Source organism: Toxotes jaculatrix, chromosome 6, assembly GCF_017976425.1.
Source record: "Toxotes jaculatrix isolate fToxJac2 chromosome 6, fToxJac2.pri, whole genome shotgun sequence".
Classification (NCBI taxonomy): Eukaryota; Metazoa; Chordata; class Actinopteri; family Toxotidae; genus Toxotes; species Toxotes jaculatrix.
In genome coordinates, this window is record NC_054399.1 from 13,365,600 (window position 1) to 13,392,660 (window position 27,061).

Consider the following 27,061-nt stretch of genomic DNA (forward strand, 5'->3'; position numbering starts at 1 on the left):
CCCAGCAGTGCTTTGAACTAAACACTAACATCAGCATGCAGACATGCTCACAATGATGATTCTAACCATCTGAGGTTCAGCAGGTAAAATATTTACCCTGTTCCCCATCTGTTCGCCGTCACTGATCAATTCAGCACAGAGCTTTAAGTCAAACAGTAAAGGAATGAAAATTAAATGGCAATCTGTCAGTAAATGTCAGAGAAGGTAAATACATACAGAGAAGGCCTGCCATATTATCCTATATTGAAGCAATAGGTTGTATAATAGAGGTCCCTGAATTAAACCCTGTGGAAACCCACTCAGATACTATAACATGGTTCCTGCTTTTGAGATATGACTTGTACCAGCTGAGGACTGTACCAGATAATCCTCCAACTCTAGAGGTGGTAGGAGTGGTAGAGGATAATCCTACATTAGAATTATTTCTAGACAGAGGTTGTAAAGCTCATTTAATTTAAAACGCTGTGGACAACTGTTTTCTCAATAATTCAGAGTTCAGGTTGTTCCTCCTGTGAAGGTTTTATAGTTGATAGCACCGAATGTTGACATTTTTATTTTATTTTTATTGTTCCATGAAGAAAGATACAAACTCATTACACTTAGAGAGAGAGAAGAGATCAGTGGCTGACTGTGATGCATGCAAGCCACACATTCATTGTCCCAAAACCATTATACCTCATGTACATATAACAAACACTACAGAAACAATGACTGCTAAATGTTGGCCCAAGCTTTGTTTTGCCTTCTAGTTATACAAATTCCTTTTAATTTTTAATTTTAGACATCCTCTGAATTCATCCCAGCCCTTGCCCAGTCAGGACTGACTGATCCAGACACACCACATGGAAATGATGACCAGGGCGTAGCACGTGATGAGCAGCAGATAAATGCGGAAGAGCAGGAAGTCGAGGACATAGCCTACGTGGCACCACTGGTCCTGCAGCTCGCTCTCCTTCTGCAGCGAGGTGAGGTGGGCACGAAGGTCGCCCAGGTATTGACAGATCTGTTGCAGTTCAGGCAGAGCTGCTGTACCTGGCGGGGGGAATGGTGATAAGAGGGATCAAAGTTATTCAGTAGAGCAGGTAGAAATTATGCAGATCTGGAATCAGGACCATTTTAGTTATTATTAGATAGTCAGCCATGACTAGATGTTAGAAGTATGTCAACTTGCTAATATATGATCTGTTGAGAGTGACGAGTAAAAGCAGTAACATTGATTGACTTGATTAAAATGCTGTTTAATGATGATGAAAATTTAAAACAACATAATATATATCAAATTAAAAAATGTTAAATCACCAAACAACATAAGTTATGTTAGCATTATCAGGTGTCCCCCCTCTCAGTCTGTACTGAACTAACTCTGAAATGTATGCTTTCTACATCCATGCATAATATGTTTATAAAGGGTTCACAGTTTCATATTGTTGGGAAAAACATAATTTTTGGAGTTTGTGTTGTAGCTTGTGATGCCGACATAGTTGATTGCTTTTGATTGGACGGGTTACATTTCTTAAGTTTTAATAAATCAGTCTTTGGAAACTAGCTAGCAATTACTATGAGCTTACAGATAGCTGGAGTAAGATGGTGTAAGTTAGGGGTTGATGTAAACTGAATCTGTGAAGCCAAATTCTATATATGAGGACATATATATGTATACAGGGATACAATGTATAGATTTTATGTAGAATTTATCATTTTAAATGGTTTGAATGGTACTGGGCAAAAATAAGGAGAAAATAGGCTAGCTAGATTTATTGTTAACTTGACTGTGATACACAGTCATAGGCTGTAGAATTGCAGCCTATTTTTTTTTTTTTAATGTAATTCTTTACATGACATAGACACATATTTTATTTTGTCTGCTTTAATATGTGACCTCTAATATTTCAAGTTCAGGCCACAGAGGAGCATTATCTGGCAAAGCGTGTGATGCCAAAGTGTTGTTTGTCATTTACTGGATCTGTTTGTGTACCTCCATTGTTGGTTGGGTGCTGGGCAGGTGTCTGACTGGCTGCTTGGACGATCCACGGACCTGAGCTGCCATTTGAGTGTTCGGGTTTATCCTTCTGTTTTACAGAAGGACGCTGGATATCCTCAGGCCAGCGGTAGCAGATGAGGTTGGCAATGTGTTTGAGGATGACCACCCTCACCCATTGTGGAACCTCTTGATATTTCATGGAGCTGTGGTGGAGAACATTAGTAATGATGACCGTCTCCAGTAGACTGATGACCATGAGGGCCAGACACACTGAGAAATAGATACCTAAATTGGAGGACAGATTGAAGAGGTCATATATGAAACTTCTGAGATTTATGTTCCCTCATATCTGCAGGGAGTTGTCAAATTTCCAGCTTTCAAAACTCAACTGTACTCTATTTTGGAACAAAAATATAATATGTTTACTTCAGTAAAAGTTTATATAGTCTCTGTTTCAACTAGCTAGCTTTCCAATTTATATTGTGACAATGGTACTTTTGTTATTTGTGTTAATGGACCATAGATCAAGTGCACTGGTGTCTTTAACAACATCACTTTGAAACAAACTTTTATTTTTAATCAAAAGTATGGCAGAACTGCAAAATTCTACCAGAGGCTTCTTCTTTAACTAAGAGGTACAGAATCTACTGAAGAAAAACTAAAACAAAAGACCACATGTGGTCACCGCTGACCTATGATGGGTGTGCCGTTTGCTGTGCTGGGCAGCAGGTCGTTCATGATGAGCAGAAAGACGGTGTAGCCCAGGATGAGGGTCATCTTGAAGGAGGCGCGGTCGACGCTGTGGGGGGGCAGGTAGAAAGACAGGATGTCGATGAGCATGAGGAAGGAACTGGGGATGAGCAGATTGACCACGTAGAGCACCGGACGCCGCTTGATGACGACCTAAAGAACAAGAAAGGTACGTTCAGTTTTAAATGCATCTTAGTTTGTAATCCAGAAATAAAGACAGATAGGAATGTAGTGTACTGGAACATTGCCCTTTTAAGTTGATTTAGCAAACTTGTTAACAAACAGCTGCTTATTTACACATCCAGCAGTTTCAGAGTAACATTATCATTCATTTAGAGTCATGTTTCTGTTCACCTGATCAATGTAAGTCCAATATTCACTGTCTTTTAGATTTGTTTTTGGTCTTTACCAACTCCTGAGGGAAATAAATGGCTATTTAGCTGCTGTTCACTAGCCAGTCACTAACTGTCTGTCTGCTGTTTGGTGCCGAGCAGATAGCATGCAGTAGGTTTGTCAGGGCTTATTCACTGCTTGCTGAGGCTGAAAATGGCACCATGAAAGATGTGAGAGTGAAACAAAACTGTAAAGTTAGGACCAGACAGCTAAACAATGAGCTGAAACTGTCTATGGAGCTCCATAAAGCTGAGGGGAGCAGCAGGTTCGACTTATAATACTCTGTAGGTTTGCCACCACAATTGACAGCTGTTGTTTTCACTTTGTGATTCGTCATTGTTGTTCCTGTACTGTCTCTGATAGCCAGACCTTTTGATTACAGTTTATATATTTGCAGATATAAGAGCTGTACACACTGTGTAAACTAATTTCCCTCACCCAGAAGGTGATGATGTCCCACTCATCGATCCCAAACTGGAGGATTGACGTCTCTCCCAGTATGTCCACCAGCTCCCACTCTCCGCTGGCTTCCAGGTAACGCTTTGAGTTTCCAGACATCTCTTTAAAGGTCAGGGCCGGACTGACCCTTACATCCCTTACTGTGGAAGAGAAAAACACAATGAGAGAGGAAAACTAGCTACACAGTTCTATAGTATAATCTAAACTTACCTAAATAATTAAGCTAGTTAACTGCTAATTGAGCAAGCTTTATTACACTGTGATTTATATTTTCTTTAGTATTTTATTTCCTGCAAAAGATCCCAAAAATGTAACAAGTGCTGCTGAGCCAGTTTTAGGCTCTGTTTGTCTAAGTGTAGCCTATGACTAGTTTGTTTGTCTGATTGTGTAATTGTTAAGAAGCCTTCTCTTACTGGTGTGCATGTAGGAGCCGAAGGTGAATGTGCAGTTCTGCACGTCAAAAGGAAAACTGAAGATCTCCAGGTTGCAGGCTGAGACGAGCCGCAGCATCCTGTCCCAGCGGATGTGACCCGTGTGGTTGACGTAAACATAAGGACAAGCTTGGGAGACATCATCATCCACACTGGGACAGTTGGAGGTGGAGGAGTCAGGATGAAGCAAAAGAAATAAACAGAAACACAGACAGTATTTAGATGAGAGCCATGGGGAAACAAAAATATAAGGTAAAGCCACTTTAACAAGTCGTGCATTATTCAGCTCTTGGGATTTCAAACAGGGTTAAACAGGGAAAATATCTCACACTGTAAAAGGAGTTTTACAAGAGAGAAATATTACAAACCAGTCTGAGCAAGAACTCACTTGGATCAACTAATCTCTTTACTGGGGAGTGTATTGCTGATCCTGAAGCTCTGTACCCTGAACGGTTATTTTGTGGCCCGTCCATTTTTGACTGTTAATAAATTTCTGATTTTCATTTCAGATTTGATGGACATCACTGTCTGTGCCTGAGGACCTCACATGTGTAATCTCTTCAACACAGGGGGCTGGACACAGTGTCCAGAGGAGGACCACAGCCTGGGACTGGTTTATGTGCCATCACCTCGGGGAGCACTGACACAGCAGGTCTCATTTCAGTATTTCCAGCTTGTTGGAATGCCAGGTTATATCCAGACCTAATTTAGATGGGACTGGAGGGCCCTTTGCCAGTCCCAGACCTGTTAGCAGCTCTGATTCAAACCGGAGGTGTGATCTCCTCCCATCCAGGTCTGTGTCAACACCTCTTGGTTGCAGCTAAATAGGCTATTGCTCATAAGCCACCTAGAGGCTATGGGGTTTATTGCTCTTTGCTGGGGAGTTGGTGCAAGGCATGGACGAGTGACACTTTAAAGACACTCAGTCTTTAATATCACTTGCACCTAACAACATGTGCAGGGGAATAATCACTATGTATTGAGCCATTTAGCGTGTGGATACAGGACCCTCAGAGATTTATCAAAGAGAAAAAAAAATTGAACTTACAACTCATACACGATAATGTCTGGAGACCAGAGCTGCCTCACAGGGAGAGAAATTCTGGTGACTCCGTCGCACTCATCAGGATCCCAAACCAGGAACTCATGGTGCCAGTACTGCAGTGAAATAATCCAGTGTAGAATTAAAATATCTGCTTACTTGCCGCTTTATAATCTCAATACTTTTTCCTGCTGTGGCTACAGGCACATGATCAGATTACATTACATTATTATCTCTTTCCACTCTACTTACCAGTCTCAGCCATAGGAAAGTCGTGAGTATCTGGGTCTTCTCATTCTAAAATTACAGTAAACAACAGGTAAACCTTAAATGAAGCTGGTTGCTACCTTTTAAACCTGGCTAGAATTAAGTCGGAAATGTACTATTTTGTGTTTGCACTGCATTGAATGTTTGCACTAACAGTGTATAGACCAACAATTTTATCACAGCAAACTGTCGATCTGCATTTAAATTGTCTGACATTTCCTCTGTCAGCTAAAGTGGAAGTTCTCTCAGCACTTCTTTATTCTGGATTCTTTATTCTTGGTATTTTTCTTAGAGCATTAATTGAGAAACTCACCACCCCCAGGACAGCATATAGGGTGAAGGAGATGTTGGTTATGGTGGGATTGCTGAGGTTCACTGCTGGCCTGAAGGCTTGTAGGTCAAACACAGCCTGCATGGACTCATAGGTTGGACCACTGTGACCTTCTTTACAAGACAGTTTGCTGTAACATACTGACACTGATGGGGGGAAGGGGGGTTATAAAAAACATTGACTGTTGCTTTAATTATACATTAATTTCACTTTTAAATATTCCCACTGTCGATTGTCTAATCAGCTATACTAAACTATTTAAAACAAAATGCTGTACTTTGCATTTACAGGTTTGCTTACAAACAGTTCAAATGCAAAAAAGAAACTATGATAACATATTTATTATGTTACTATGTTATGTTGACCAAATATTGCTCCAGACTTCAGAAGAAATCTGCCAAAATTATGCGGACACAGATTAGAAAATGTTGAATAATCGTCATGTAGTTTCACTGGAACAGCCAGATACATTAATCAATGTTATGACACTGATACATAAAACATTTGAACATGTAGGATAAACCACTACAATTATTATTACTAAAATAATAACGGTACTCCTTATTATTCACAAGGAGAAAGAGAAACTTTTCAGTTGCAGAGCTAAACATGCTTCAATTTGGAAAATAGAACACACACATTAACATTAACAGTAATATGGAGAATAAAAGTGGGTCATCATTACCTGACATGAAGAGTAAACCTGAGACGATGCTGATCCTTTGCTGAGATGGACTCATGTTGGATGTCTTATGGACCAAATGTCCTCCACAACCTCTGATCCAATCATGCAGGGAGCAAAGAGAGCTCCTGCTGGCAGAGTACATGCACATATACTTGTTTTTGTAACTCGAAGGGAGATTGTAATGACTAACATTAATTCTCTGGAGACATACCCTAACCATAAGCACAACCGCCACATGCCAAATACCAACCCACAACCTAACCCTAACAAAACACAAACCCTAGCCTTAAACAAAAGCTAAAACAAAAAGAGAACCAGCTATTTGTGCCCAAATGTTCAATGAGCCCCCGTAGAGTAACTGCATGCAGACTGTACACCTACAAACAAACTCACATACGTTTATTTAATTACTGTGTTAAGAATTAAAATTGAGCATATAGTTTTTTTTTTCTTTCAAGACAAAACTCAAGTAAACGAAAAGAGATTTTCATGCTTTTTGGGCTCAGATACTTTGACTTCCCAGTATTGTGGATCCCTGATCTGTGAAAGCTAATCAAAATCCAAATAAAAAAGAACTGAGGACTTTCAAGCCTCATGAACAGATGTAAATAAATAGAGATGTAAAATACAGATAGCTGTGGTCTTTACAGATGGATCATAAACACACTCAGGGTAAAATTGAACTTGTTGTTCCACACCTTTGGTAACCACCCACCCAATTTATTTTTCAACACCTCCACCTCTGGGAGATAAAATGTGTTCCATTCTCCAGCGCTTTGTTCGGTGCTGTTTGACCATGTGCTTATTTTTGCTTTTATGCTTTAGAAATCTGTGATTCAGTGTTAAAGTCCAGCTGTCCAGGGGAAAGTAGATAAGCATAAAAATAGATGGATTTTGGTAAAATAAAGTTATTTATTGCAAGATTTATTGTTTCGTAGTTTAACAGCAAAAGAGATGAACTACAGAGGGAAAAGGGCCCGTGGGTGTCGATTAATCGATAAAAGTAAAACCAAAAGAGGAGTCTTTACTCAGAGTTTGTAAGAAAAGGAAAATAAACCCTAACTACATTTCACAGGTCACTTAAGGTGGTTCAGAGTGGATCCTGATGACTGTAGTACAGAAACACAGTTGAGCATGCCCCTTTTTTCTGTCTGACACTATTACTACTACTACTGCTTTACTACTACCATCACAACTACTACCGCTACTATTATAGATAATAACAATAGTTCTGCATTATAATAATACAACTACATTAGCTGATGTAGTGTAGTTAAGAATAGAACAGTTATAGCTTTTTATGTAATTTGATAGGATGTTACACTGCTTTTTCTTTTTTTCTTTCTACTGTGAACTATAGATTACGATTTGTGGCCATCCCTTTTGCTGTCCAGTGTCTTGTAAGACCTCAAGGCCTGGTCACCACTTGTCGCAGAACAAAGCAATCAACCAATGTAAATTATGGGGGAGGGATTCAAATCCTCAGTCCTCATTCCCTAATTATGCATGATGAGAGCAAAGACAAAAAGTATTGCCTGTTAGCCTGACCAAGAACTATTAAGATGTGACAACAACATGATATCATTAATTTGTGATTAATAATAATGCTTGCCAAGTCAATCTAAAAAAGAGTTATTCCAGATCCAGATAGATACGATTGTGATGAAGCTGACTGAGATGAAGATAATGTACAAGCCGAACAGCAGGCGGTCAATGACTATCCCGACCATTTGCCACTCCTGTGTGGTTTTGCTTCCCTGGAAGTGTTTGTCCATCTCGAGGCGGATGGCCGTGAGATCTCTGCTCAGCTTCCTCAGCTCATCCAGGGCTTGGTCTGGCTCTGGAGGGGTTTTCTCTGGTGGTGTATCACCAGAGATGATCTGAAGATCTCTTGAAGAGATGATGCCAGGATTAATTGCTGGCTCTGTCAAAGATTAAGAGTAGTTTGATGCTGTGACACATGGTGCCCCCCCAGCCCGGAATGAATGAATGAAAGCCCTATATATGTATATATGTTTTCGGATAAAATGCGAGCTTTTATGTGGTCTGTGTAGACAGCAGATTAAGCTTGGAGCACTTCTGTTCTGACAGGCACTTTTTCAGATGACTGAAAAACGCAATTACATAGTAAATTTCCATGTGGTGGATCTTGAGTAAAGCTTATTTTGTCAAACAGCTATTTCCAAAGAACAAATAATCTCACTCGATTTACGTACGTACGCAAGTTCTGTTTCAAATGAGTTGGAAACAAAATGATTTCAATAAAATGCAGCACCATTTGTAGCAACAAAAATATTATAAAATAATAGAAACTTTCATGTGATTATACCTCTTGCAGGTGGGCGAAGGGACACTGTGATGCGGTTGCTCTTCTGTTTTGGAGGGAGAAAAACGACAACAGCTAGATATCGTAACACAAGGACGCTGAGCCAGTGAGGAACCGCACTATACTGGCTGGAGCTGAACTGGATATTAGTGATAAACACTGTCTCCAACAGGCTGGCCACCATCAGAGCGAGACTAACTGAGAATAAAACATCTGCAGTAAACAGAAAAAGAACAGTTAAGACACAAAGCAACATTTTTCTTTTAGACTTTGTCCATTGTGAATCTACTTCTGTCATATGTGTCACTCACTTATGAGAGGTGTTGTGTTTCCAGTGACAGGCAGCAGTTCATTCATGAGGAGCAAGAAGACAGTGTAGCCCAGGATGAGGGTCATCTTGAAGGCGGATCGGTCCACACACTGGGGAGGCAGCAGGAAGCTGAAGAGGTCCAGTGTGATAAGGAAGCAGCTGGGGATCAGGAGGTTCACCACATAGAGGACTGGCCTACGTCTCAGAATGATCTAGGGATGAGACACAGGTACAAAGCTTGAAGATTTTAGACAGTCTTTATGACATTACCATTAATCAATGAGACCTTTGTTTCAAATATTAATATTTTTCACCAATGGCTATAAATCGTCAGTCATCCTCAAGGGTCCAGCTTTGGTTCCCTTTGATCTTTGTTTACATGCTTCCATTCGGACATATTATCCACAAAAACAACACTTACTACACCCACGTCTAAAAATGCAAAAACAAAACTTCTCTGACTACATTCTCTGACTAAATCTTGCCAGCTTTTGAAATACTTGTTCACTTTTAGTATTTTGGTTTTAACTGTAATCATATTGTCGTGCTTCTTGCTTCATAACTTATTAATTATAACATTTACAGCGATGACTGGGCTGAAGAAAACACACAGCACACAAGTTTTCACTCAGATTGTCTCATTTTTAAACAACTGCAGCAGAATAATTTCAAAGATTTCAAATAAAACTGACATATAAGTTCTACACACAATTCCCGGTTTCTTTAAAATATTACAACTGATTTAACAGTAATGTTACTGTTGATACTGATATTCATCGTGTGAATACAGAATATAGAATAAGATAAAACAGAAGTGCTCACAAAGAATTTGATCTCAGAGTAGCTTCCTTCAGTTATCTCCAGGGAATTCTGAGCTGATTCGATATCTGCAAGCTCCCACTCCCCTTTGGTCATCAACACTTCTCTGGACTCTGCCAGAATTAGTTCAGCTGTGCTGCCATGAAACATCCTTATGTCTTCAGCTGGAATAAAATTTAAGAAAAGTTTGTTCATATTAGGTGCTTGGTCTGTGTGAGTGTTGCTTGTGGTTCTTCTGCAAATGAGTAGAGCTCAGCCATCAGTGTGAAAGTTGAGTTTGTGGAAGTTCAAGGCTGATGATATTTAAATTAATTTATTTAATTCTACTCAAATTGTAGCTGACATTTATGTTAAATTTTCAATTGTCATTTTTGAAAGTGCATAATTTCTGCAAGAAACTGGAATTAAACTCAAGTGATAATTGTACTCTAAGCACAAACCTCAGAATTATAATTAAACTGAACTGGACTTGCAGTTCTAAGATCAGATCTTGTTATGCTAGTTTTCTGGGCAGACTCACCTCTGTGAAGATGTGGTCCAAAGGTCAGGGAGCAGTTTTGGATATCGAAGGGGAAAGTGTAGATTTCTAATCGACAGGAGCTGACCACTCTGACTGGTTTATCATCAAACACACGACCTGTGTTGTATAAGTAGACATAGGGAGTTTTGGGCGATTTGTCCTCGTCCATGCTGGAAAAGAAAAAAGTAAAAAACATTTTTAAATGCACATACTTTGAAAGGATGGCGTTCATGTTCTACTGCTCTTTTCAACTCTTTTCCTTACTTTCTGTAACTAACAGTTAATTAAACCAGCAAATATTTAAAACTGGGTACAGTTGTTGTGTTTGCTGTTTACAGTATTTCTAAAATGGTGGGAATTTGGTCCAAGGAAGCATAAAATATAAACCACTTCTTGCTGTGATTCCCTTTGTTTTCTTTTAAAGGTTGAACAACTGCACAGACTGTTGTTCATCATTTTAACTCACAACTCGGAGATGTGGACGTCTGGGACCCAAAGCTTTTCTCGAGGGACAGAGACTCTTGTAGTTCCACATTCCTTCTCATCCCAGCTCAGTCCCTCTATATCCCACTCCTACATTAAACAGAACAGTACCAATGTGATGTACGGCTTTGAAAATGGCCGCCATTTTAATTGAGTCACTTCTTGGAAGTCGAAGTCCAGTGATCACTAACACTTTAGATGCTTTCCCTCTCCCCATTCAGTAATGACCAGCTTGCTTGTGGCTAAGCGCCACATAGAGAAGTTGAAAAGTAATGCGAAAGTAATAAATAAGTAAACGAAAAAAAAAAGCATTGTTGGTTGGACTGTTGATGAACATGAGCAGAGAAAAAGATGAGGAATTTGATTCAAAAACGACATCTGGAAGTTCTGTGAAAAATATAAGTCACCTGATATATTGACATGCAATACATAACACAATAAGACATTGTATTGTTTAAAATCGTGAAGTTCCCATTATTTAACCTGCAATTTTTCAGAATCAAATTATGCGCTTTTTTTCTAAAAAGATTTTTGACAAATTTCGGATTCAATTCCTGTTTTGTCAGTGCTCTGAAAACATACCAGGATTTGCCATATGAATGTTGTCAAGGATTGGGCTTTTTCATCCTATGAATGAAACATTTTTATGATTATTAATGATGAATAAAATTCAATTACAATATAAAAAAAGTTATTCATGTTTATGTGTAGGTATGAATAGATGTTAACATCGCTCATGGACTCACCACTCCTAAAATTCCCACCACAGTGATATGAATGGATATATTAAGTGTGTCTGAAAACCCTTTCACAGGTCTCAGTAGTTTTTTCGGAAATAATTCCTTCTCGAGGGCATCAAAGAGGGATTCAGGAGTTGGGCTGGTGCAGTTCAGTGCTGCAACAGAACCTGAGGTCAAAAAGAGAAGAAATCTAAATTCGTGAGGTGTGTGTATATGGGTTGTATGTATGTGTGTGTGTGTGTGTGTGTGTGTGTGTTTATATACACTCACATCTTTGTGTTATATAATTGTTAACACATGTAAATTTATTGTAAATTTATAAAATGCCAATGAAATCTGAGGCCTTCCTTTATATTCTATATCATGTTTTATCTGCATATCGCCTATTTGCTTTTCTCACTTTTTATGTTTCTGTTGTGTAACACAAAGTATGTTATTGTGACTTGCTGATTTTGCAGCTCTGTAATAACATCACCTGCCACTAGTGGGCATTGTCACTTAAACTTAAACGTTGCTTTGGGGCATTTGATAGAAAGACTGATTATTTACATGACTGTGAGATGTTGCTTAAACTCTCTTGACTCTCTTAATGCTCTTAAATTCTCTTGACCTATATTGTACTTCACTCATCTTTATTTCCTACAGTAACTTACTGGTTACATAATTTAGTTTGTGAAAAATAAGTTTTCGCAAACAGCACAAGTTCATAAACATCTCATGACAATATTCATGAATGTGCCACAAAACTCCTGTAAATATCCAGTCATACATTACGGTGTGTTTCAAACTCAACTACCATCTGCTATCATCATATTTCAGTTTAACTAGTGTTTTCTGAAAATGAAAGTTTCATAGAGCATCACCGCGATTCAAAAGGTTTCCACTACCTGGCTTTCTTTCAGCTCTCAAAAGACCATCAAACTTTCTTATTTTTCAAATTTATTGAAATGATCAAAATTCTTTTTTCCTTACCACGAAGCAGTGAAAAACAGATGAAAACCAGCCCAGCTGTTGTTACCGCTGTCATCTTGTCTGTTTGAACGCAAACATGTTCACAACTTAAAGGACAATGTCAACAGTCTGAACAAATGATGCTCCTTGTCTCTGATTGGCTAACTTCATGGTTCAAGTCACACATTTTCCATGTATATAATTTGCATGCATGTGTAGTTTGTTAAAACATCATGTCCGCCGTTCTCCTTACCTCATTAGAATGTTCTATATTATTATTTTAAGTCTGTTTATTTTGGCAGTTTGCTTGTCATATACAAATATTGTTAACACACACTTAAACATGCAATGCGTCTTAATCAGCACTCACATTTATATTAAACATAATACAAGAGTCAAGACAAAGCTATAAACATGTTTTGGAAAACTTATATACAGATACATTCTCTGGAGTGTGTATCTATACAGTCTAATTAGTAGTTTTTAAAATGTTCAGTGTGAAGCGTTACTCTTCTGAACTCTGAACTCATATTCACTGATTTATCTGAATGTAGTCAGATGTAAATATACGGACAAACATATGATGATCTATGGGTGTTGCACACGTAAATGCCTGACTGTTATGTGACCACTCTGACTTGTGACTTAGTATTAAAACAAGGATCAGCAGCTTGTTTTGTCGGTCTTAGTCTTAGTGCTTCATATTAGAGAGAATTACAGTTGTACGCTTCATTTGCTTATAGAATTTGGAGGATAAAAGCAAACAGCAGACCTTCAAAAACACATGGAAACCTCCAGGGAAGAGAGATTATTGTATATCACATGGTTTGTTTAAACATGTAAATATATGTTGCTTAGACAATGCATGAGAAAAATTAACAGGACTTTCCAGATATAGACATGAAAAAAAAAATGCAAACAGCCAATTGGTTTCAGGGCCTCAGTGCCCTAAAACATAACTGTAAACTATATCAATTCAAAGGAAAATAAGTAACGTAAAAAAAAAAAAAAAAAGTAAGAGTGAAAAGTAAGTAGTGAAAATGGGATATAACTCATTTTAAAAACAAATATATAAACAGCATGTCACCGTGCATCCCTGCGGTCATAATGCCTCTCTCCTTAAAGATCAAACAATTTTTTCCCTGAAGAAATGTTAATAAAAAGGGAGCATTTGGTGCAGTTACATGATAACTTTAGATCACGTTACATAATAGCATGATAGAGAAGATGTATTATGTCTTTCTAGGTTACAACTTACATGTTGAAGGAGACAACGTTTGACCGACAACACATTCTTTCAATTACCATTTAGTGTTTTTAAAGGTTTTCATCGTCAATGATTTTGAGAAATTTCATTTTATCCTTTGTAATCATGAGGATGTACGAAAACATGCAAAACACCATGACAAATACGAAAAAAAAAGTATTTACGGGATCGCCTACATTTAATACAAGAATGCAGCATAGGTAAAAATATTTTCTGTAAATTTACTAAACAGAACTTTATTGCAGGCTTTAATATCACAGAATATGACAGAATGAGGACATGGAACAGAAAAATAGCTAAATACATGTTGTTTACTGATACACAATTTGTCAAGAAAGTGAATTATAGTGAATAGATAAATGACTGTATGTTCTGTTTTTTCTTTATAAGAAATGATAAATTCAAATTTCCAATGGTAGATATAAAAATGACATTCATCACCTCACTGTACGGCTAATTTAAATCTTTAATACTCCCGCCAAGTTAACCTGCAAAGGAGTTATTCCAGATCCAAATAGATACAATGGTGATGAAGCTGACTGAGATGAAGATAATGTACAAACCGAACAGCAGGCGGTCGATGACTATCCCGATCATTTGCCATTCCTGTGAATGAGGTTGTCCAAATAAATTTTATATATAGAGAGAATTTTCAACCATCATCCATCCACATTTAAAGCTGCTCTAATATGGTCTTTCTGTTATAGAATTGTTAACATGAAGTGTAAATTTATTAAGTCATACATACGATGTGTTTCATATTCAAAGCAACATCATTATTTTATAAAACTCTATTATCGTGTATTTTTTAAAACTTATACAGTGGCTTTTCTCTGGCCTTTTGGTATATGTATATAAAGTGAGAAAAACTGAAACATTTTGCTGTATTCAAGTTTATTCCAATCAGCCACAACAGACACACACATATATATGTGTGCATACACACACACACACGCATATATACACCATTCAGCCACAAGATTAAAACCAGTTACTTTAAAAGCCTTTGAAATTTAAATCTTCATATAGCAAAACCATGTGAATTGGTTTCAACCAGCTGGTCATCTTACAGCTCTTAACAGATCATCTTCCTTATTTATTTTGATAATTTACTAGATGGTCAATATTCTTTTTCCTTACCATAAAGCAGTGAAAAGCAGATGAAGATGAGCCCAGCTGTCTTTACCTCTGTCATCTTGTCTGTGTGAGTGCAAACATTTTCATAACTTAAATATCAACACTTGCATGCAAATTAGCTGCAAATTATGCACCGTGTCGCTGATTGGCTAAATTCAGTCTCAACTAAAGAGTGTCTGCTGTTTGCTCTTACGCCATTAAAATGTTAATTATATTGTCATTTTCTGTGTTTGTTTATTTTTGGAGTTTGCCTGGCCTGAACACGTGTTGTAAGCACACACCTCAACATGTAGAGAGTCATGCTTGAGATTCTCTGCAGTGTATATTTGTACAGCCTAATCTAATTAGCAGTTAAAACGTTCAGTGTAAAATATAATCTAGGCTTCACTCATATTCATTCCTTTATCTGAATGCTATCAGATTTGAAAGAAATTGACACTCACATGATTTTCCTAAAATTACAGCTTGTTACACCAGGAAATTATCTTTCTACGACTGCAGACACATTATAACAAAATGATAGATCATTATAAATATGAACTGCAAAGGAGGCACTTATACAGTATTTGTCTTCTCCTGTGTCATATAACACGCCTACACAGTCCTCCACTTAATTGGCTTGTAGACTTCCAAGGAAGAGAGACTGGGGCCATGCAAATATTTGTTGTTTAACTGACAATGAAATAGTAAAGGTGACAGGACTTTCAAGATCTAAATGTAAGGACAAATTTCACCGTCCACATTAGAGGGGTTGGAGGTGAAGGAGTCAGGATGAAATAAAATAACTAAACAAACACAATGACAGAAATAAAATGCATTGTTTTTAACATCATAAAAATTAGGCTCCCTTCTTCCCAGCTCCTGATGACTACCAGCAACAATGGCTCCAGCCCTTAAAGTATGTATTTCTCACAGGTTATTAAAAGAACAATTTACCTTCAGGGTAGGCTAACAACAAAATAATAAAGAGTTACAGTCTATAAACTCAAATGATCTTTGATTCGGTGGCCTGTATGTGGCTAATATGTCATGAGAGGAGAAACAAAGTATCTTATACTCAAAACAAAACAAAACAAAAACAGGGTTATACAAGAACGTTATGATTCATTTGTACGATGCTGTCCAGTGAAACTGTTGCCGATGATCAATATAATTGTGCGATTTAATTTTCCCATAAGTCAGTCTACGAAGGAGTTATTCCAGATCCAAATCGATACTATGGTGATGAAGCTGACTGAGATGAAGATAATGTACAAGCCGAACAGCAGGCGGTCGATGACTATCCCGATCATTTGCCACTCCTGTGATGTTTTGGTCCCCTGTAAGTGTTTGTCCATTTGGAGGCGGATGGCTGTCAGATCTCTGCTCAGCTTCCTCAGCTCATCCAGGGCCACCTCCGGCTCCGGAGGGGGTTTCTCTGGAGTTGTACCACCAGAGATGCTCTGAAGATCTCTTGAAGAGATGAAGCTGGTCTCCATTGCTGGGTATGCCAAAAATATATACATATTTAATAATACTAACTACTAAGGCTAAAACTACATGTCCCAGGTAAAAACTCAGTCTTCACCAGATGATGATTCAACACAAGTTATTTAGTGCATGTTTGGTTGTGGCTGTTGGAATGTAAGCTTCCTGATACTAGCATCTTGGCTCCCACAGGTTGTATGTTCCAGTCCTAAACAGATATTTTTCTAATGAGTCTGTAACCTTACAAAGTCATGTAGTAATCTAATCACATGTCCCTTGCCTTTGGAAATACCTCTAAGTTACTAGTGTAGAAAGTAAGCTAGTTAACTGGGCATGCTTATATTAGAAACATATAAACTCCCAGTTTTGTTTTGGTGTTTGGAAAGGCAAGAAGGAAAGACACCACCCTACAAATAATTCAAAGATCTGAGTATCACTCTTCCCACAAGCTCATGTACAATGCTTCAACATGTGGAAAAACCAGAAGTGTGACATGGCTGTAATGTCTAGAATGTCTGGTTATAGTTGCTGAGGTTATAGTCGCTGTTGGCAATGACTGCTCAGGGTTGGGAATCAGTGATGAGTCAAAGAAACTCAACTGTCTCGTGACTGTGACTCAGTCACAGCTGAAGTGAAAAGCATGTGCCAAAATATTCTTACCACCCTTTTCCAGAGCTTTCAAGTGCATCATAATGAAAACTAAGTGAACTCATCCAGCTAATGAACAGCACCAGATGTATTTTGAAGCTCAAGAAAAAGCTGCTGAGTGGAGTCAAGATTGCCTTCTCAAAATGCTACTTCCAAGATTAAGAATAAAGAATGAACCATCTCGCTCATTATTGTTCAAATGAGAAGCATGTGAAATCTATGTCAAGGCAAAAAAAAAAAAAAATGCCAATGTCTATCTCATAATGTTGAGGAAAGTGATAAAATGTTCTTGGATCCAAAACCAAAATTTAATGGGTTTTTCCCTAGACCACCCCCCATCCCTCATCCCTCATCCCTCCACCAAGGTACGAATTGGTTCAGTACTTTTTGTGTAATCTTTCTGGCAAATAAGCAAATTAACAAACAGACACAGCTGAGAAATTAACCTCCTTGACAGAGATAATAATAATGTGATTATACCTCTCGCAGGTGGGTGAAGGGACACTGTGATGCGGTTGCTCTTCTGTTTTGGAGGGAGAAAAACGACAACGGCTAGATATCGTAACACAAGAACGCTGAGCCAGTGAGGAACCGCACTATACTGGCTGGAGCTGAACTGGATATTAGTGATAAACACTGTCTCCAACAGGCTGGCCACCATCAGAGCGAGACTGACTGAGAATAAAACATCTGCAGTAAACAGAAAAAGAACAGTTGAGACATAAAAAGACATTTTTCATTCAGAATTTACTAATGTTAAATCTACTTCTGTCATATGTGTCACTCACTTATGAGAGGTATTGTATTTCCAGTGACAGGCAGCAGTTCATTCATGAGGAGCAAGAAGACGGTGTAGCCCAGGATAAGGGTCATCTTGAAGGCGGATCTGTCCACACTCTGGGGAGGCAGCAGGAAGCTGAAGAGGTCCAGTGTGATAAGGAAGCAGCTGGGGATCAGGAGGTTCACCACATAGAGGACTGGCCTACGTCTCAGAATGATCTAGGGATGAGACACAAGTACAAAGCTTGAAGATTTTAGTCAGACATAATGATATTATCATTGGTTTTCTGTGGACAGCAGAGGACCACATCTAGCTCCACTCCTGTCGGCCAAGAACAGAAATCTGAGGCTGCAGTGGCCACAAGCTCATCAAAAGAATTTGGCATCTGCAGCTTGAACTGGACTCAACCTGCCTTATGTCATCAGTCCAGGCTGGTGGTGATGGTGTAATGCTGCTCAGTCCGTCTGAGCAGGCATCATCCCTGTTTGGCCTCTAATGACTACTTCTAGCGTGATAATGCCCCAAGTCACAGAGCAAGCAAAGCAAGTTGTCTCAACCTGGTTTCATGAACCTGACAATCAGTTCAGTGTAATCCAATATAATACCTTTGGGATGTGGTAGAAAGGGAGATTTGAAGCATGAATGTGCAGAAATCTGCAGAAATTTTGTGATGCAGTCATGTCAACATGGACAATATCCCCAACATCTTGTGAAATCCGTGTCATCAAAAATTGAGGGTTAGCATTTTAAAAGGGAGGCACTTTGGTGGGTTATGGTTAGGGTGAGGGAGGCCCCTGTGGTGTTCCTAATAAATGCTCGGTGAGTCTGGACAGCACTCAAAGTTTTCTCAGATATTGTCTCATTTTTCTACAAGCAAAAACTCCAGCAAAATTATTTCAAAGTTCAAAGCATTTTTTTAGGATATTACAGCTGATTTAACAGAGATGTCGAATAGATAAACTCTGATATTCATCTTGTGAATACAGAATGAAGAATAAAATAAAACAGTTAAAGGTTCTCACAAAGAATTTGATCTCAGAGTAGCTTCCTTCAGTTATCTCCAGGGAATTCTGAGCTGATTTGATATCTGCAAGCTCCCACTCCCCTTTGGTCTTCACCACTTCTCTGGACTCTGCCAGAATTAATTCAGCTGTGGTGCCTTGAATCATTCTTATGTCTTCAGCTGGAATAAAATTTAAGACAGGTTTGTTCATATTAGGTGCTCGGTCTGTGTGATTGTTGCTTGTGGTTCTTCAGCAAATGAGTTAAGTTGCCAGCATGAAAGCTGAGTTCATAGAAGATCAAAGCTGATGATATTTAAACAACTTTATTTAATCCTACAAAACCTATAATTTGACATTTATGTAAAGTATCCAATTGTCATTTTTGAAAGTGCATAATTACTGTAAAAACTTAATCAAACTCACGTGTTAATTTTCATTGTACTCTAAGCACAAATCTGTCTTATAATGAAACTGAATAGTTGTGAGAATTCAAACGTTTTATGTTGTTGTTGTTTTCTGGGCAGACTCACCAACGTGTAGATGCGGTCCAAAGGTCAGGGTGCAGTTTTGGATATCGAAGGGGAAAGTGTAGATTTCTAATTGACAGGAGCTGACCACTCTGACTGGTTTATCATCAAAAACACGACCTGTGTTGTATAAGTAGACATAGGAGGTTTTGGGAGATTTGTCCTCGTCCATGCTGGAAAAGAATACATTTCAAAAAAAGATTTTAAATGCACACATACTTTGAAAGGATGGGGCTCATGTTCTACTCGCTGGGTGCAGTTGTTGTGTTTGCTGCTTACAGTATTTCTAAAATGGTGTGAATTTGGTCAAAGGAAGCATAAAAGATAAACCACTACTTTGTTTTCTGCTAAAAGATGAATAACTTCAAAGACTATCATGCATCCTTTTAACTCACAACTCAGCAACGCTGACGTCTGGGATCCAAAGCTTTTCTCGAGGAACAGAGACTCGATTAGTTCCACATTCCTTCTCATCCCAGCTCAGTCCCTCTATATTCCATTCCTACATTAAACAGAACAGCACCAATGTGATGTACAGCTTTCAAAATGGCCACCACTAAAACCGTAAATACGGTAATATACCATTTTGCAGACAGTAGTAGGACAGTGGTAGCTGGAAAGTCTTGGGAGAAACTACTAGAACAAATCATACACTATTGAATGGCAAAATATTCAATATCCACTGACTTATCGTTCAGCAGAGAAAAACATGAGGCTTTTTATTATAAAATGTCAAGATCATAGTATTCGTTTGCCACTTTTTTAGTGTAGACTGGTTAAATGTCTTCGAAAATGAGAATGAGAAAGAGAATGTCTTTGTTTGATTTAGCCTCTTATTGTACGCTTCAACACTTTTTTGTTTTCAGAATGAAACTCTTAACATTTGTTTTAAAACGTTTTAAGACAAATGGAAGAGACAAAGACAAATAGGAAATTAGTTCCTGTTTTGTCAGTGCTTTTAAGACTTACCAGGATTTGCCATATAAATGTTGTCATGGATTGGGCTTTTTCATTCTATAGATGAGACAAAGAATAATGAATAAAATTCAGTTACAGTATAAAAAATTATTTGTTTGTATGTGTAGGCATGAATTTATTGATCTGTGTAGCTCATGGACTCACCACTCCTAAAATTCCCACCACAGTCATATGAATGGATACGTTAAGTGTATCTGAAAAGCTTTTTACAGGTCTCAGTAGTTTTTTCGGAAATAATTCCCTCTCGAGGGCATCAAACAGGGATTTAGGAGTTGGACTGGTGCAGTTCAATGCTGCAACAAAACCTGAGTTCAAAAAGAGAGGAAATCTAAATTCATGAGGTTGCCGTAAAACAATTCTGATTCTTTTTTTTATTTTTTTGTATACACTCAAAGGGCTGGCAGATCTTTCTTTGTATGTTGTGTCGGGATGGGTTAACACTTCATGAAGTGTTCAACAACCATATCAGCTACACAGAACATACATGAATCCATTTTACACACTCACCTTTACATCTTATTTAACATTAGAGCATCTAAATAAGGAAATTAATACCTGAACATTAGGTAAGAAAAATAAATAGTCATCATACTATTAAACTTTGTTATTATTTCTCTGTATTTTATAGTGTTTTTTCTCTTGCTTATTAATGTATAAATGTAAAGTGAGAAAAGACACTGTATTCTATTTTATTTGTATTTTCTTACAAAAAGCCTTTATATAAGCCTCATCATGTGAGTAGTTTTCGACCAGCTTGCTATCTTCTAGCTCTCAACAGATCATCTTCATTTTTATTTTGCTAATTTACTAGATCATCAAAATTCTTTTGTCCTTACCTTGAAGCAATGAAAAACAGATGAAGATGAGCCCAGCAGTCTTCACCTTTGTCATCTTGCCTGTGTGAGCTCTAAAATTTTCATTAGCCTTTGATTAGCCTTTGGTTAAAAGTGTGGTGGGAATAGCACATCTTGTTTCTGATTGGCCTTCTCCCTCTGAATTGTTTGCATGTATGTCTTACTGGTCTAAACGGCTGGACTGCAAACTCTAAGAAAAACTAACAAACAAGGACGTTTGTTGTTTTGTTTACATGCTATTGAAAATGTTAGTGATATTGTTGTTTTAAACGTTGTCTCAGGAGTTGGTTTCATTTGCCTGTTTATTTTGGCTTGTTTGCTTGTCCTGAGCAAATATTGTAAGTGCACACACCTCAAGATCCAGTGAGTCTTAATCAGCACTCACACTGAATCATACGCAATAAAAAGGTCAAGATAAAGCCACCGAAATAGTTTTGAAAAACTTCGAGGTATGAGGGTCTGATGATGCATGAAGTTCTCTCCAGTGTATGTTTTAGTCTAATTAGTGTTACTCTGCTCATATTCACTCATTTATCTGAAGCTAATCAGATACAAGATACTCATAATAACAGAGCATTTTCATAAAAGCATGGCAGCTTGTTTTATTGTTCTCTAAATGAATATTTTTCTACAATGGCAGAGATACTTTAACTTTATTACATATGAAAATGAATAATAAATGCAAAGGAGGAACCTTGACATAAATATTAACATATAAATATTTTCTGTTGTGTCTGAAAATTTAATGAATTTGCATGTGATACTTTGTGAATGTCATTTTTGTATTGGACCTACCTAAGAGTGTGCAACAACATCAGTACCATAAATCAAAAAAGAGAAGCTCAAACATGGAACCTGAGAACACAAAAACAGGAAAGTGCCACTTCAGCCAGAAGAGATTAATATATTAAGCACATTGTGCAAATCAAAATGGATTTTACAATCTTCTTAGCCTTGAGATACTTTGGGGAAAGGAGGCCCTTGACTTGGTTTGCTTGTAGATGCAGGAAACAATGCAAATACAAGAAGTTGCAAGATGATGGTGAATGGTGCTATCCTGTTCACCTCCAGGGTAGGGAGTCCAGCTGTAGGTCCAGTTGTTCATTTAAACAAATATTTGTTGCTTAACTGACAATGCAAGAAAAAATTTGCAGGAATTTGAGGATCTCTCAGATATTGGTTTCAGAACCTCAGTTCCTGTAAAACTATAACTAAAAAAAGACAATTTCAAGAATAAAAAAAAGACACTGAAACATTACAGTGAATAGTGAAGACCAAACCAACAAAAAAGCAAAATCAGTTTGCTTCGAATGACTGCACCCAGATAATGATGATGGTAATGAAGCTGACTGATATGAAGAGGATGTAAAGGACGAACAGCAGGCGGTCTATGATGAAACCCAAATGGATCCACTCCTCCGAACTCTGGCTTCCACCAGCCTGCTGCTCCACCTGAAGGCGGAGAGCCTGGAGGTCCCTGCCCAGGCCCCTCAGCTCCTGCAGGGCTGTGTCTTCATTCAGTGGTCCTTTCTGCTCTGGGGCACCTCTGTCCTCTTCCACCAGAGAGGAAACTTTCATTTCTGTTGCAGAGGAGACACAAGAAGAGGTGATGGCTGCTCTTACTGTTAATACTGACTGTTTATAAAATGTCTGCAGCTCGTGATGTGAATGGCTGCATGAATAGTTTTGCCTGTGTGAAATCACATCCCAGGTCTGACACACTACCTTGTGCCACAGGATTTTGGATGATTGTGTTGTCTTGTAGATCTCTGGGTTTTGGAGGGAGCCGTAGGATTGGGCCCAGGATATGAAGAACAAACACTCTGATCCAGCGAGGAACTGGAGAGTAGTGAGCAGAGCCGCACAGCAGGTTGGTAATGAGGATGGTCTCCAGTAGACTGGCCACCATTAGAGCCAGGCACAGAGACAGGAACACATCTGGAATGAAAGTGTTGTAAGTAAGTACTTTTTAAAATCCTTAACCCATAAGAAGTAATACTTTTTATTTCTGCTGACTTAGGAGAGGTATGGTGTTTCCAGTGACAGGCAGCAGGTCATTCATGATGAGCAGGAAGACGGTGTAGCCCAGGATGAGGGTCATCTTGAAGGCGGACCGGTCGACACTCTTGGGAGGCAGCAGGAAGCTGAACAGGTCCACCATGATGAGGAAGCAGCTGGGGATCAGCAGGTTCACCACGTACAGGGTGGCCCGGCGTCTCAGTGAGATCTGCAGCAGAGTAGACAGATACACAGTGGTGGGGTGCTGGTGATATACATTTTTTTTTTTTTTTGCAGTTGTTTTATGACACAAGATTATCTTAGAAAATCTTAAAAACTCATACTTTTTTATGTTAAAAAATGTTCCCAGTTATGATTTGATTAAAAAATCATAAAAAGCTAAAAAAAAAAAAAAAATAGCCATAAACAACACAACAAAGAACATTTAGCATGTGAAAATTCAACACCAGGTCACCTCAATACACTATAGAAAACTGACATATTTTAACACATTTGGAGTGATTAATGACCACAGTATGATCTTCTCACAGACAGTATTAATGTTTATATGGCTCTGTACGATGACAGTCATACATCCTCAGTATGGTAACTGTTTTGTGATCATATATTTTTAACTGTAACACTTATGTCACAGGGTGACTAAGTGTGAATGTGTGTGTGCCTAAGTGTGTATGTGTGTGTGAGAGGTTGCGTGCGCACCGACCGGAACTAATTGGGACGAGATAAGACACAGGTGTGTGTGGTGGCGGGAAGTCTTTCCTTTTCTTTGTCTCTCTTGCTGTCCAGGGGAACATCTACACTCCATTTGGGTGAGTGGACAGCCATGGGACTATTTTAATTTGATGCTGGTGATGTTGTTTAAATGATGTTTGAAAAAATGTAACAGTACAATATAGAAGTTTAAAAAGTTACATTATGTATTGCGTAGTAAATAGTATTTCCTTACATGGAAGCGAAGCTCCTCGTATATTTCTTCATCCCCAGCTGGAAATTGGTATTTCTTTGCTGTGATTCCAACCAGTTCCCACTCACCCATAGTTGCCATCACTTCTTTCGAGTATTCTAATATTTCCTCTGCGGTTTCACTGAGGTCAAGCTGTACAGCAGCCACTAAAAGGAAGAGATAATATAGTCAGAACTTTTATGAGATATAATCTATTTTATAATTACATTAATTGGAAAAAATACCCATCTGCACCATTCAATTTATAGATTCAGTATGAAAAAAGCCTTTTTGTCTTACAACGGTGTAAGTAGGAGTTGAAGCTTAAACTGCAGTTCTGGATGTCGAATGGAAACGAGTAGATGTCGAGGTTGCAGGAGCTGACCACTCTGACAGGCTGTGCATCAAGAACCAAGCCATCGGAAGACAAATAGTTGTATGGGACAAATGGAGCTGAGTTCTTCTCCATGCTGCAGGATGGGAAAAGACATGAAACTCTTTAGATATGACTGATAATATGCTTTCTCTTTATACATACTCTGCCCATGAATTGACATGATTGAATATGAGGTTAAGGTGTTGACTCGCAGGTTTGTGTTGTGCTGAAGCCTTGAACTTTTATCCCTTTTTATACACAGTCCCCCCACCTTTAGGCCAACAGAGTAGGACAATGATCCTTTACATAGAGGCAAGAGCTTTGGTTAGGTGAAGGTTTGGTGGTTTTTAACACACTATAGTAAAATAATACTGGGAGACTGCGGACTGTGGTTGTATGCAAAAAGCAGGGCATTTTCAAGTGTTGATGATAGGGACCAAAATCTGAGCTAAAAGCAGAGTAAATATTGGCCTTATATTCATCAGGTGGACAGAAAAACACCAGAAAAGAATTCTAATATTTGCTGAATGCTTAAATAGGCAACAGTTTTCTAAAATGGTTACCTATTTACAAACTTTATAAAGGGTTAAAGATGTGATAACAGTTTGTATAATATTGCTTAGACATGTCCAATTACTTTCTGTCCCCTGAAACTGGGGGACAACAACAACAAGTTTCAGCCCAGATTTAGCACTGATTAAATATTCTCCACTACACATTTTATGTGGTCATCATTTGAGATCAATTAAGGCTGCACTGCTCTAAAGAGGAGATGGTACTTACAATTCATTGATGACCACATCTGGTACCCAGAGCAGTTTCCTTGGAAGTGAAATCCATGAAGAGCCACATTTTTCTGGGTCCCAACTGACAAACTCATTTTTCCATGTCTGCAACATGAATCACAGAGATATAACAAGAACTCAGGTGATCAGTTGAGCTTTCAGGTGATGTCTACTGAATATGTTGTGGCTCAGGCGGTCACAGGTTACATTGTGAAATGTCATATGTTTATAATGAAAGGCAGCACTGTTGTCTTAATTGTTTTTGACTGACAACTTAACATTCAAGTAATAAGTTACACTATTTGATTAGTTTTGTTGAAGGTTATATTATACAGTATTTAGAGTTCTGTTGCTGGTTCGTAGTAGAATCTGCCCACCAGGTTACCCTGAGAGCCAAACTGGCCGCTGTCTTTTTCTGTCTTTCCCAAGCCTGGAGATGGATGAACAATTTTTCAATTTCCAGTAAACTGTAGAATGGATTGTAAACTAAGTACTTACTAAAGTTTGCCAGATAAACGTTGTCAAAATTTGGGCCTTTTCATCCTGAAAAAAAAACCAACATTTTGTTTTATGTATTCCCTCTTCACAGACATTTTCTTTTATGGAAAGTTGTTATGACTCTATTGAAACTCAAAAAGTGAAATGTCCCTGTTGGCTGATATCACAAACTTTGCATGCAGAATAAAAACAATAAAATTAACAAATTATTATAAAGTTGACTTTACATTTAGACGTAATTCAAAATGGCCTAATGCTGAATTTGTTTTTAGGGTAATGTAGTGCCCCTTACCACCCCCAAGATTCCAAACAGGGTGAAGGAAACATTGACATAGGTGGGGGTTGACATATTCATGACTGGTCGAATAGAGCTCAGTTTGAAGACTGGATCGAGAGCCTCCAGCAGGGAAGGCGTGTCAGGTTGAGAGCAGTTCAGCATGATGGAATTGCACCTAGCTACAGAGGGGCGAAGAAATGTGTCATTATCTCTGTCAAAGGAGACCTCTCTTTAGCTGCACCCACTAGCAGCAAATTACAGCTAATATCAAAAGCCAAAAATGGTAATGCACCTTAATGTATCTTAAGTAACCTGCACAAAGCAGGAGTCCTTAGACAGCATTAGAAAAGCGAAAGATGTCAAGGTTTAGAAGTAATATTTGATCGTTTGCCAGTCCCTTCAGAAGGCCCTGCCTCAATGTTACCCTTCTATCCTGAAGAGTGAATGCCCTCAAATCTAAAATCATTTTTAAATCTAAAGTCATCTTTCACTTTACTTGACAGTGTTCTCGTTTTTCTAAACCAGGATGCCTCAATAACTTCAAAACCTTTTAACTTCACATACATATTGGGATGCTAGACAGCTGACCGACTATAAGTGACTTAAATCATAACTGTGAGATGGTCAGTTTCTGAGAATCAATATCAAGCAGGAGCTCTATTTATATGTTACTGTATCATGGGAGCTTTACTTACCATGCATGAGCACAGAGATGAAGATGAATAGAAGCTTAGAAGGCTTGACTTTCGGCAGGCAGCGCTAAAAACATTAACATCGGGTCAAAAGTGGTTGTTAGTGTGAGTGGTGTGCTGGCGGCGAGGGCTGTTCTGTAAAGTTGTCTTCACAGATTTTAGGTGACAACTACATTTAAAAGAGATGTCAAATATATATGTGATATATAAGTCCTACAGCTAGATGTGAGTTATTTTAAAATGCAACATGCCTGTAAAAGGCCTGAATTCCACAAAGTCCTAACTGTAGTAAATTTAAGCATGTGTTTGCGATTTTTATT

General features: G+C 38.3%; 4 protein-coding genes and 1 long non-coding RNA gene across 5 annotated transcripts; 1 reads left to right on the plus strand and 4 right to left on the minus strand.

Annotated features, from left to right (window-relative positions):
* Nucleotides 1–814: 814 nt before the first annotated feature.
* On the minus strand, nucleotides 815–6,422 carry LOC121183972 (5-hydroxytryptamine receptor 3A). The gene is made up of 9 exons (XM_041041330.1): nucleotides 6,340–6,422; nucleotides 5,637–5,800; nucleotides 5,309–5,353; nucleotides 5,063–5,172; nucleotides 3,997–4,166; nucleotides 3,563–3,723; nucleotides 2,674–2,884; nucleotides 1,976–2,266; nucleotides 815–1,032 (listed from the first exon to the last, which is right to left on the minus strand). The coding sequence occupies exons 1-9, from the start codon at nucleotides 6,392–6,394 to the stop codon at nucleotides 815–817; spliced, it is 1,425 nt and encodes a 474-aa protein (XP_040897264.1). The 5' UTR covers nucleotides 6,395–6,422.
* Nucleotides 2,768–5,072, plus strand: LOC121183974. The gene is made up of 4 exons (XR_005894248.1): nucleotides 2,768–2,900; nucleotides 3,567–3,692; nucleotides 4,011–4,266; nucleotides 4,524–5,072. It is a non-coding gene; the product is annotated as an uncharacterized LOC121183974 (long non-coding RNA).
* Nucleotides 6,423–7,542: 1,120 nt separating the features above from the next.
* Nucleotides 7,543–14,950, minus strand: LOC121183973 (5-hydroxytryptamine receptor 3A-like). The gene is made up of 9 exons (XM_041041331.1): nucleotides 14,896–14,950; nucleotides 11,544–11,704; nucleotides 11,380–11,424; nucleotides 10,781–10,887; nucleotides 10,315–10,484; nucleotides 9,798–9,958; nucleotides 8,977–9,187; nucleotides 8,669–8,878; nucleotides 7,543–8,263 (listed from the first exon to the last, which is right to left on the minus strand). Exons 1-9 carry the CDS (start codon nucleotides 14,948–14,950, stop codon nucleotides 7,956–7,958), a joined length of 1,428 nt encoding a protein of 475 aa, XP_040897265.1. The 3' UTR covers nucleotides 7,543–7,955.
* Nucleotides 14,951–15,930: 980 nt separating this feature from the next.
* On the minus strand, nucleotides 15,931–21,188 carry LOC121183412 (5-hydroxytryptamine receptor 3A-like). The gene is made up of 9 exons (XM_041040473.1): nucleotides 21,134–21,188; nucleotides 20,442–20,602; nucleotides 20,289–20,333; nucleotides 19,715–19,821; nucleotides 19,323–19,492; nucleotides 18,811–18,971; nucleotides 17,796–18,006; nucleotides 17,486–17,697; nucleotides 15,931–16,376 (listed from the first exon to the last, which is right to left on the minus strand). The coding sequence occupies exons 1-9, from the start codon at nucleotides 21,186–21,188 to the stop codon at nucleotides 16,071–16,073; spliced, it is 1,428 nt and encodes a 475-aa protein (XP_040896407.1). The 3' UTR covers nucleotides 15,931–16,070.
* A 405-nt stretch (nucleotides 21,189–21,593) lies between these two features.
* On the minus strand, nucleotides 21,594–25,653 carry LOC121183411 (5-hydroxytryptamine receptor 3A-like). The gene is made up of 6 exons (XM_041040472.1): nucleotides 25,273–25,653; nucleotides 24,414–24,583; nucleotides 24,117–24,280; nucleotides 23,168–23,378; nucleotides 22,877–23,089; nucleotides 21,594–22,731 (listed from the first exon to the last, which is right to left on the minus strand). Exons 1-6 carry the CDS (start codon nucleotides 25,386–25,388, stop codon nucleotides 22,448–22,450), a joined length of 1,158 nt encoding a protein of 385 aa, XP_040896406.1. The 5' UTR covers nucleotides 25,389–25,653; the 3' UTR covers nucleotides 21,594–22,447.
* Nucleotides 25,654–27,061: the final 1,408 nt, after the last annotated feature.

Coding starts and splice junctions, on each gene's coding strand:
- LOC121183972 (XM_041041330.1), bottom strand. CDS start 6,394: ATGAGTCCATCTCAGCAAAGGATCAGCATCGTCTCAGGTTTACTCTTC. Junction 5,173..5,308: donor CTTTCCTATGGCTGAGACTG/GTAAGTAGAGTG, acceptor ATTTCACTGCAG/TACTGGCACCATGAGTTCCT. Junction 4,167..5,062: donor GACATTATCGTGTATGAGTT/GTAAGTTCAATT, acceptor CAACTGTCCCAG/TGTGGATGATGATGTCTCCC.
- LOC121183973 (XM_041041331.1), bottom strand. CDS start 14,950: ATGACAGAGGTAAAGACAGCTGGGCTCATCTTCATCTGCTTTTCACTG. Junction 9,188..9,797: donor ACTCTGAGATCAAATTCTTT/GTGAGCACTTCT, acceptor TCTCATCCCTAG/ATCATTCTGAGACGTAGGCC. Junction 8,264..8,668: donor CCTTCGCCCACCTGCAAGAG/GTATAATCACAT, acceptor AATCTTTGACAG/AGCCAGCAATTAATCCTGGC.
- LOC121183412 (XM_041040473.1), bottom strand. CDS start 21,188: ATGACAAAGGTGAAGACTGCTGGGCTCATCTTCATCTGTTTTTCATTG. Junction 20,603..21,133: donor CTGTTTTTCATTGCTTCAAG/GTAAGGACAAAA, acceptor TTTTGAACTCAG/GTTTTGTTGCAGCATTGAAC. Junction 19,493..19,714: donor GACGTCAGCGTTGCTGAGTT/GTGAGTTAAAAG, acceptor ATTCTTTTCCAG/CATGGACGAGGACAAATCTC.
- LOC121183411 (XM_041040472.1), bottom strand. CDS start 25,388: ATGTTGCAGACATGGAAAAATGAGTTTGTCAGTTGGGACCCAGAAAAA. Junction 24,281..24,413: donor CAACTCCTACTTACACCGTT/GTAAGACAAAAA, acceptor TCTTCCTTTTAG/TGGCTGCTGTACAGCTTGAC. Junction 22,732..22,876: donor CCAAAATCCTGTGGCACAAG/GTAGTGTGTCAG, acceptor CCTCTGCAACAG/AAATGAAAGTTTCCTCTCTG.